Source organism: Garra rufa, chromosome 23, assembly GCF_049309525.1.
Source record: "Garra rufa chromosome 23, GarRuf1.0, whole genome shotgun sequence".
NCBI lineage: Eukaryota > Metazoa > Chordata > Actinopteri > Cypriniformes > Cyprinidae > Garra > Garra rufa.
Window position 1 is genome coordinate 13,867,912 of NC_133383.1, and position 11,191 is coordinate 13,879,102.

Sequence of the window (11,191 nt, forward strand, 5' to 3'; positions counted from 1 at the left end):
AATTTTTATGACTGGATTCCATGATTCTGTCTGCGTTTTCCACATCGTGGAAATCATAGGGCCCTAAATTAAGGATGGAATGCTGATCTTGGATTCGATTAAATTTGTAGGGAAGTTTGGGTCACTCTAATTTAAAAGTATTTAAAAGTACATTTGTGACCCTGGACCACAAAACCAGTCATGAGGGTAAAATGTTTTAAATTGACATTTATACGTCATCTGAAAGCTGATAAATAAGCTTTCCATTGATGTCAGATTTGTTAGGATAGGACAATATTTGGCCTGAGATACAACTATTTGAATATCTAGAATCTGAGGATGCAAAAAAAAAAATATTGAGAAAATCACTTAGCAATGCGTATTACTGATCAAAAATTAGGTTTTGATATATTTACGGTAGATAATTTACAAAATATCTTCATGGAACATTATCTTTACATAATGCTAATGATTTTCGGCATAAAAAATTTTGACTTATGCAATGTGTTTTTCTACAAATATACCCGTGCTACTTAAGACTGGTTTTGTGGTCCAGAGTCACATTTTATACATTTATATAGTTATTGCAGGTAAAATGTATTTTGTCAAAGCAAATTTATCCAAGTCTAAAAATATTGGTGTCAGTGTGTAGTGTACACTACCATTCAGAAGTTTGGGGTCAATAAGATAATGTTACAAAATATTATTCAAATAAATGCTGTTTTTTTACACTCACCCAAATAATCCAGAAAAAGCATGATTTCCACAAAAATATTAAGCAGCACAACTGACATTAGTAATAATAACAACACTAAATCAGCATATTAGAATGATTTCTAAAGGATCATATAACACTGGAGTAATGGCTTTGTAAAATTTTGCTTTGCCATCACAAGAATAAAGGACGTTTTAAAATGTATTGAAATAGAAACAGTTGTTTTAAATTGTAATAATAGTTTACAATATTACTGTTTTAACTGTATTTGTATCAATTGAAATATTGTAAATTAATTGGATGATTATCAGCCTCCAGTTATTACAATTAAAAATGCGTTCTTAAAAATTACATTTTATAGAATGTTAAATTATTTCACTATATTAAAATATTCTAAATTTGAAACCTTTTAAACCTAGATTATGAAAATGTGACTAATGCAGAGCAAAGTAATAATGGGAATCTGCATTATTAAACTTTATTTTTCTCATTTATGTTCGTATTTTTATTAGAGATGTCAATCTTTCACATATTACACAATGATTCATCTTACCCCTCAACATGCCCCACATCAGGGCTGAGTATTCATGAATTTTTCCCCCCTCTCCTCCTTCTCATTTTACTTAATAGCAGACGTCCTGAATATATTTAGGTATATTAATTTTACCTGCCTCATTTCTCCTTGCCTAAAGGATGAAGTAAAATGTGGCACACTCACTCACTCTCCCTTAACGACAGTATGAATAGTCTTTCACTTACTTCTTCGGCCGTCATTTGTTTCTCCCGATTCTTTAAATATTTGAGCAGTGTCGGGCCCTTCTCATTTTTCATATTCCAGAAGCTGTTAAGAGATTTCACATTTCTGCACATTTGGATATTTTATGTTAGTTTTATGCAATCTTTTAGATGATATATTTATTCAGGCCACTCAGTCAAAGCTTTGCGGTTGTACTGAGCCATTATTTATGTCTTTGTCTCACATACGCCTGTGAACTAATAATCAGTTTTAATAAAACAAACCATTTCACCTCTGTCATGATCAAAGAAATGTCTTTTATGATAGTCATATGCAATATCTCAACAGAAAGAATAAAAACATGATCTTATCCACCTTATCTTTAATGTGGAAGTAAACCTTTTTCTGTGAATGTGCAAGATTTCTGCTTCATTCAAATAATTAGAAGAATAACAAAGTGCTGTAAATGGTCAAACGGTTTGCACTACTAATCAGTATGCACATAATTAAGATAATACATAAAAATAAGATGGCAAGACACACCAGTTTGCAATACGCTGTTTTGTACAGCTGAAAATAGCTGGATGCGAAGGACACGGGAATCCAGACACATTAAATTTACAAATGGCTGAACCCACTCTTATAGGAAAAGTAGTTGACCTTTGACCTTGCATGAGTGAATGGCAAATTTTAAATCATCTCCTCCTTTGTGTTTTCCACCAGGTATATCCAGCGCCACACTGCTCCACTCCAAATCTCTACGTGGGCATAGAGACTGCTTCGAAAAGTACCATCTCATCGCCAACCAGAAGCTCTCCCGCGCCAAGGCCTCCCACAGCGCGTACGAAGGCGTGAAGCGGGCTCTGAGCCAGCGAATCAACCGCATTATACAGTACGCCCAGAACAGAGACTCCGTAACCGCTGAGACACCTGGGCGCTGGGGGACCAAACAGATTCTGTGTCACACTCAGCAGGGCGGCCGGAAGCTCGTGCCCCAGTCCGATGCACAAGTTCCCCGTTACGCCCCACGATGGGCGGAGGAGGCGTCTATGGCAGAGTCAGAGTACGGGAAGACCATGCTGGACTGCCATTCTGCCGAGGAGCTCGGTCTCGGCCTGCTGCAGAGCTCACACCAGGGCCTGTGGGCCGGAGAGAGACACCAGCAGAACCGAGAGCAGAGAGACACAGGCAGACAGAGGAGACACACGGGACACAGTCGAGAAGAGCGTGAGTGTTCATGATATTACTGTTCAAATTTACAGATAATTTACTCACCCCCTTGCCATTCAAGATGTTCATGTCTTTCTTTCTTCAGTTGTAAAGAAATTGTTTTTTGAAGCAAAAATTTCAGGATTTTTCTCCATACAGTGGACTTTAATGGTGCCCACGAGTTTGAACTTCCAAAATGCAGTTTAAATGCAGCTTCTAAGGGCTCTAAATGATCCCAGCCAAGGAAGAAGGGTCTTATCTAGTGAATTGATCGGTTCTTTTCTAAAAACGGATTACAATTTGTATACTTTTTAACCTCAAATGCTCGTCTTGTCTGGCTTTGCGTGCATTCTGGGTCAATGCAGTTAGGGGTATGTTGGAAAACTCCCATCTCATTTTCTCCTCCAACTTCAAAATCATCCTGGATCGCAGCAGAAGTACCAACCTAGTGATTACAAACGGAACGTGCAAGGAGGGTCAAACACCCTTTAAAAAAAAAAGTTTTTCGATGTTTTTCGACATACCCTAACTGTCATGAACCGAAAGTTCACTCGGAGCTAGACAAGATGAGCGTTGAAGGTTAAAAAGTATATAAATTGTAATTTTCTTTAGAAATTAACTGATTGTTTTGCTAGATAAGGCCCTTCTTCCTTAGCTAAGAGCCCTTTGACTCGCGGGCACCATAGAAGTGCAGTATATGGAGAGAAATCCTAAAATGTTGTTCTCAAAAAACATAACTTCTTTACGACTGAAGAAAGAAAGACATGGACATCTTGGATGACAAGGGGGTGAGTAAATTATCTGTAAATTTTAGTTCTGGAAGAGTACGTTTCCTTTAAAGAGAAAAATTAAAATTCTGTCATTAATTACTCACCCTCATGTCATTCCAAATCTGTAAGACATTTGTTCATCTTCAGAACACAAATTAAGATATTTTTAATGAAATCCAAGAGCTTTCAGGCCAGTAAAGGTAGTAAGATAGTTGTTAAAATAGTCCATGTGACATCAGTGGTTCAACAGAAATTTTGTGAAGTTACAAGAATACTTTTTGTGCGGAAAGAAAACTAAAATAACGACTTTATTCAACAATTTCTTCTCTTCTGTGTCAGTCTAGTATTTGCTTTGTTGGTATTATAAATGAAGCAACACATAATGTTTTTGGGCTCTGTGTAATTCCCACAGTAACATCTTAGACAAAAGTGAAGGGCATAAATCGATATCCTCACCATTAGGGGTTTATCTGGCACTTTGTATCTCTGCATCTTTCTTGTCAATATAGTCCACAAAGCACCAATAAAGGGTTTAGGTCACATCTAGACTTTGATTTCTCTCTCCGTTCATCAGTGTCTGTTTCCTTATCTCACCCGGTAAAATGGCTTCTGTTAAAAGCAGATATGTCGTCAGGGTCACACGTCTGAGAAGAATGCGTCTCAAGGACTGTTATGAAGGCATCTGCTTTCAGCTGTGAAAGGAGATGTTTGTCAGTTTTCACTTTATTGAAAAGGATAGCGGGTGAATGTTTTTTATACCCGCTTTATGACAGCGTTTGTTTGTCTTTCTCTTTCAGTGGTGAGGATGAGTGTAGAAGAGCTTCGCCAGCTGAACGAGCAGCTGCTGCTACAGATACAAAGTGAGTCGCATCTTCAAACGTAAAGGGATATTTCAGCCAAAAAGAAGACAAATATGACATTTTTCAGTTTTAGGTTAACTACACTACCAGTCAAATGTTTTTGAACAGTAAGATTTTTAATCTTTTTTTAAAGTAGTCTCTTTTGCTCACAAAGCCTGCATTTATTTGAACCAAAGTACAGCAAAAACAGTAAAATTCTGCATCATTACTGCAATCTTCAGTGTCACATGATCCTTCAGAAATCATTCTAATATGCTGATTTGCTGTTCAAGAAAAATGTATTATCAATACTTAAAACAGTTGAGTAAAGTCTTTCAGGATTCTTTGATGAATAGAAAGATCCTAAGATCATCATTTATCTGAAATTAAAAGCTTTTGTAACATTATACACTGTGCCTTTCAAAAGCCTGGAGTCAGTATAATTTTTCGGGGGGAAATTAATACTTTTATTTATCAAGGATGCTTTAAATTGATCAAAAGTGATGATAAAGACATTTATAATGTTACAAGACTTCTATTTCCGATAAATGCTGTTCTTCTGAACTTTATATTCATCAAAGAAACCTGAACAAATTCTACTCAGCTGTTTTCAGCATAATAATAATAATAATAATATTAATGTTTTTGAGCTGCAAATCAGAATATTAGAAAGATTTCTGAAGGATCATGTGACTGGAGTAATGATGCTAAAAATTCAGCTTTGAAATCACAAATAAATTACATTTTAATATTAAAATAATATAAAAAAAAATAATATATTAAAATAGAAAATTGTTACTTTAAATGGTCAAAATATTTCAAAATTGTAATGTTTTTGCTGTACTTTGGATCAAAAAAATGCAGCCTTAGTGAGCAGAAGAGACTTTTTTTTAATACATGAAAAATCTTACTGTTCAAAGCTTTTGACTGGTAGTGTCCTTTTTGAACCCAAAAGTGTGTGTGTGTGTGTGTGTGTGTGTGTGTGTGTGTGTGTGTGTGTGTGTGTGTGTGTGTGTGTGTGTGTGTGTGTGTGTGTGTGTGTGTGTGTGTGTGTGTGTGTGTGTGTGTGTGTGTGTGTGTGTGTGTGTGTGTGTGTGTGTGTGTGTGTGTGTGAGAGAGAGCGAGAGATATCCTCTGAATAATTTGGATCCTCTGAATAAATTTGGAATATCAAAACCAAAAATTGTGTGGTAGATAATTTCTTAATCTCATTAAAGCTACAGAATAGCTTTTTACTGGCCCAGTTTGTACTTGCCCTGCCAACGTTTTATCTGGGCCCTCAACTCATAAATGTAATTAATACTTAATTTAATCTTATTTACATTTAGATTTCAGTATTTACATTTCATTATTTATTTGCATTTACATTTAATGTATACATTTTATTATTTACTTATGTCCTTATTTCTTTAGTTTACATTTTTCTTTTGGTTAGGTGTCCTTTGTAAACATTAGTTTAACTATCATGAACAAACAATGAACAATACATTTATTACACTATTTATTCATCTTTATTAATGTTAGTTAATAAAAATACAGTCATTCATTTTTGTTGATGTTGGTTTACAGTGCATTAACTAATGCTAACAAACACAACCTGTGATTTTTAATAATGCATAAGTAAGTGGTTACACTAACATTGACTAAGATTTATAAATACTGTTCATTCTTAGTTCATGTGAACTTATGTAGTCAACTAATGTTAACTAATGAACCGTATCGTAAATTGACACCTTTTTGTGTAATTTTCTTATTTTTTATTGAATTTTGTAATTTTATATAGATTAATAAAAAGATTGTATGCTACATTTTAGGTTTGTTTTAGTTTTCAAATATTTTCTTAACGATAATTTGCGTTCATTTCATGCAAGATGTTTAATATATTCATTACAACTTTTCTGGAAAACAATTGCCTACATAGTTAAATAAAATAAAAATTAATTGGCGTGTAATTCTAATCTCATTCTTACTAATGTCAACAAGTCTTGTAACTTCTATAAAACCTTCATCTACAGTCAAGCCCGAAATTATTCATACCCAAATTCTGACTTAAAGTTACTTTTATTCAACCAGCAAGTTTTTTTTTTTTGACCGGAAATGACACAGGCTTCTCCCAAAAGATAATAAGACGATGTACAAGAGGCATCATTGTGGAAAAAAAATATTACCCATCTTTTATTTGCATTTGAACAAAAAGTGGCATGTCCAAAGTTATTCATACCCTTCTCAATAATCAGTAGAAAAGCCTTTATTGGCTATTACAGCAATCAAACGCTTCCTATAATTGCTGACCAGCTTTTTGCATGTCTCCACTGGTATTTTTGCCCATTCATCTTTAGTGTTGAGCTCCAACTCTTTTAGGTTGGAGGATCTCCTTGCCATCACCCTGATCTTTAGCTCCCTCCACAGATTCTCAATTGGATTTAAGTCAGGACTCTGGCTGGACTACTGCAAAACGTTAATGTTTTTGTCTGCTAACCATTTCTTCACCACTTTTGCTGTGTTTTGGGTCGTTGTCGTGCTGAAATGTCCACTGGTGCCCAAGGCCAAGTTTCTCTGCAGACTGCCTGATGTTGTTGTTGAGAATTTTGATGTATTGCTCCTTTTTCCTGGTGCCGTTTACTGTGATTAGGTTCCCTGGTCCACCGGCTAAAAAACACCCCCAAAACATTAGGTTTCCACCACCATGTTTGACAGTGGGGATGTTGATCTTAGGGTTGAAGGCTTCTCCATTTTTATGCCAAATGAAGGCTACATCATTGTGGCCAAACAATTCAATTTTTGTTTCATCTGACCATAAAACAGAAGACCAGAAGTCTTCTTCTTTGTCCAGATGAGCATTTGCAAAGGCCAAGCGGCTTTTGTGTGCCTTATCTGGAGAAGTGGTGTCCTCCTTGGTCTGCATCCGTGGAACCCAGCGGTGTGCAGTGTCCATTGGACTGTCTGCCTTGAGATGTTGCCACCAGCAGAGCCCAGATTCATCAGGATGGCCTTGGTGGTGATCCTTGGATTCTTTTTTACCTCTCTCACTGTTCTCCTGGCCAGCACAGGTGTCACTTTTGGCTTCCGACCACGTCCTCTGAGACTTTTCACAGTGCGGAACGTCTTGTATTTTTTAATAATACTTTGCACTGTAGCCACTGGAACTTCAAAACATTTAGATATGGTCTTATAGCCCTTTCCTGACTTGTGAACAGCCACAATGCGCAGCCGAAGATCCTCAGTGAGCTCCTTTGTCTTAGCCATGACTGTCCACAAACCAATAGCAGAGAGCTTCTGTTTTTCGCCTGTTGAGTTGATTAAAACAGCTGCTTTCAATGAATCAGGGTAATTAGGATGCTTTAGAACAGCTTGGACTATTTGGAATGGTATAGAACTTTGGATTTTCCCTTTGACTGTGGCAGTTTGCAAAGGGTATGAATAATTTTGGACATGCCACTTTTTGTTCAAATGTAAATAAAAGCTAAGAAATATTTTTTTCCACAATGATGCCTCTTGTACATCGTCTTATTATCTTTTGGGAGAAGCCTGTGTCATTTCCGGTCAAAAAAAAAAAAACTTGCTGGTTGAATAAAAGTGACTTTAAGTCAGAATTTGGGCTTGACTGTATATCAGCCAGTTAGATCATTTCACCTACCTAACAAGTTTAAAAAGACGTTTTGCAATCAAATGTCATGGATAACCAAATGTTTAAGTTTGTGAGGCATAAAATCCATGTGCATTATTAAAAAATGTTAGATATAGGTCAAACAGATCTCCATTTTTGGCCAGCTGGCCATCCTTATGTTGAGCGTTGGTTGCTCATACATATTTCACATTTCTTATGTAGGTTATCATTATTCTTGTGTACTAATGCACAGACTCTGTTTGTCCCTCAGATGTGTTTGAAGAGCTGTCAGTAGCTGTTCAGGAGAAGGACTCTCTCTCATCAGAGCTTCATGTACGGCACATAGCCATCGAGCAGCTCTTTAAAAACTGCGCCAAGCTCCCGTGGCTCCAGATTGGGCGAGCAGGGGTCAAAGCTACCAACAACCCAGTGGAATGAGCGTTTTGGGGACAACAAACTCCCTCCAAATCTAGAAAGAGAACGCAGCTCCAAACAGACTCAAGGAAGCTCAAAACTTGCTTTAAAACGCTCTAAAAGGGTGACACGTGAATTTTCAGCAAAAGTACTGGACTTTGAAAGCGAAAGTGTCCAAAAGTGTTTCTATGCAGAATGTGGTGTCTTACAAAAAACTTGTGTTTTCATCTTTCGTGGTTCCATTCACATGTTCATTTTTATTCTTAATATCACTGTTTACTCTACACTTGATCATGTTGGGTGGTTAATAGACTCGGATGAGTCTGACAGTGTTCCTCCTGCACGTTCAGGCTTGCTGATTGGTTGTGGTGTTGCTGTGGTAACTGTTGCTTAGTTAACAGTTTTTCCCTCCCTCTGCTCATTGCAGTGGAACTTGTTAATGAGTGTAGTTGTTCCATTACTCTAAGGCATATTTCCCCTGTTGTGCTGAGATTATCAGCACAAACGCTTTAGTGGAAGTTTACATTTCTTTTGTTGTTGCACTCTTAAAACTGTGTTCTGACATTTCATAGGTGCTTCTCCCCGTCACAATATTTCACAGGTTATGATTAAGAATGAACATGAAAGTTTCAGCTGGTATAGTTTGGTCTTTTACAAGCTAAGCACAGGCCTAACTTTGATTTAGGCTGAAGTCAGTGCTGGGATTACAATTGGAGAGATAGGAATGCTCAACCAAAGCCTTTGGTTACCTTATGGTAACTTTCAGTATTTATTTAGTCAGTTATTTGCTTGTTAAAACCAAATTTGCTTTTTCTTTTCTGTAGTGTTTAGAGGTTCTTGTGGTATTATTGTATGTAAGTTCTGTGCATAAACTGAAAGAATAGTCAGGGCAAAGTGAGCCTTTACCCAGCTGCCTTGATTTCAGATCAGACTGTGTTGCCATCTGGTGGACATTCAGAAAACCTTGTCCACCTGCTGCCCTGATGTCTGCATGGTTGTGTCTATAATTATTATTATTATTATTAAGGTTCTACAAAGTCTATTATCTCTAGAATCTTAAAAAAAAAGTTTTAAGAAATCAGCTAGGTATTTTGAATTCTGTTCTCTTTATAAGAGATGCATATTCGACTGACCCCTCTGGGGTTTCTAAAAATATTTTATTTTGTATGAGTGTATTCTGGTTTTGCTCTGAGAGGTCAAGTGAGTAATAATGGATCAGTTGTGGAAAAGAAGCAATATGTGTCTGAAGTGTTGTTTGCTTTCTTGTTTTAAAATTTCTTTTATGGTTCACTCTGTGATTTGACATACAGGAGGTTGGAGTTACTGAAATAACGAAGCACACTGCCCTGTTTGCTGTGGAAATACTGAATGAATTACATGAGCTGGATGAGTTTCGTGTTTGTCTCGAGTGTGTTGCATATGTAGGCCATGTGTTGATTATGTTGGTGTTGTCGATGTCTTATTCATTTTCTCTTATGTTTATTCATTGCTTGTCTTGTTTTTTTCTTTTTTTAAGATTGTGTTATGTGACATTCAAGTGGTTTATGCAATACTGTTTGTTAGTGGATCATCCCATCAGTTTTAGAAGATTTCTGGATGCTTTTGTTTGGAGTGATGTGCACATTTTCTTTTTAGGGAATGAATTAATAAAAATATTTTTCCTAAAACTCTGTGTGATTATTTTCATTTCATTTACTGGTTCGCCAGCAGCTGAATTGTAAAAACTCTTTTGGACTGATTATCTGATCTGTGTGGTTTAGGATGTGTTGTAACTGTGTAAAATTTACTGTTTAACTATTGTTAGTACAAGTAAAGTGGAACTGTTACTTTAAAAAGTGTTACTGTATCAATATAAACTACCAGTCAAAAGTTTTTGAACAGTAAGATTTTTAATGTTTTGTTTAAAGAAGTCACTTCTGCTCACCCAGCCTGGTCCAATTTGCTCCAAAGTACAGCAAAAGCTATTTAAAATAACTGCTTTCTATTTGAATATATTTTAAAATGTTATTTATTGTAATTTATCAAAGCTATATTTATCGAAATTATAGAAAATAATAGTTGTTTTATTATTTAGCAAGGATGCTTTAAATTGATCAAACGTTATGATAAAGACATTTATAATGTTACAAAAGATTTCTATTACAGATAAACGGTGTTCTTCTGAACTTTCTATTCATCAAAGAAACCTGAAAAAAATCTACTTGGCTGTTTTCAACATAATCAAAGCAGAATATTAGAATGATTTCTGAAGGATCATGTGACTGGAGTAATGATGCTAAAAATTCAGCTTTGAAATCACAGGAATAAATTACATTTCAACATATATTCAAATAGAAAGCAGTTTTTTAAAATAGTAAAAATATTTAAATATAAATATTCCTGTACTCTGATCAAATAAATGCAGAGACTTAAAAACCTTAAAAATCTTTTGACTGGTAGTGTAATTTGTCTTAATTATAAATATTTTGGTGGATGCAACTAGGTGATCTTTATTTGAAAGACAAAATATATCCCTGAATACATTGCAAAACAATTCAATTTAAACTAGAGCATCAGAGGTTGCCTTTATTGTGTTTCAAGGCCCTTTCTAGTCAAGTTTTATTCATTATGCATAAAAACTGTTCTCTTGCTTCTCAGTCTCTGATGATAATAATGTTTGTGTGTGTGTCTTCATGCTTCCTATTTCATATTTGTATTCTATTTATATTCTTATGTAGTAGCTGCCAGCAAAAATAACAAAAAAAGTATTATCAATAGCATACCCATCTTTAAAATAAAATATATAATTATATAAGAATAAAAGTATTGATATAAATGATAACGTATTATTTATTATAGATAATTTAAATGTTTGTTGATTTATTTCTAAAATAGACGCTGCAGTTTACCATGTTTTTACTGTAAAAACATTCAGAAGGCTTG

At 35.4% G+C, this 11,191-nt stretch overlaps 1 protein-coding gene across 1 annotated transcript in view; it reads left to right on the plus strand.

The window, feature by feature from the left end:
* c23h21orf91 (chromosome 23 C21orf91 homolog) overlaps nucleotides 1-9,885 on the plus strand; it is a 26,793-nt gene extending 16,908 nt beyond the window's left edge. Inside the window, exons 3-5 of the mRNA XM_073829764.1 lie at nucleotides 2,154-2,657; nucleotides 4,207-4,269; nucleotides 8,127-9,885. Coding sequence (XP_073685865.1) covers nucleotides 2,154-2,657; nucleotides 4,207-4,269; nucleotides 8,127-8,293 — 734 coding nt within the window. The 3' untranslated portion in view covers nucleotides 8,294-9,885. The remainder of the gene's footprint in view (nucleotides 1-2,153; nucleotides 2,658-4,206; nucleotides 4,270-8,126) is intronic.
* The last annotated feature ends 1,306 nt before the right edge of the window (nucleotides 9,886-11,191 follow it).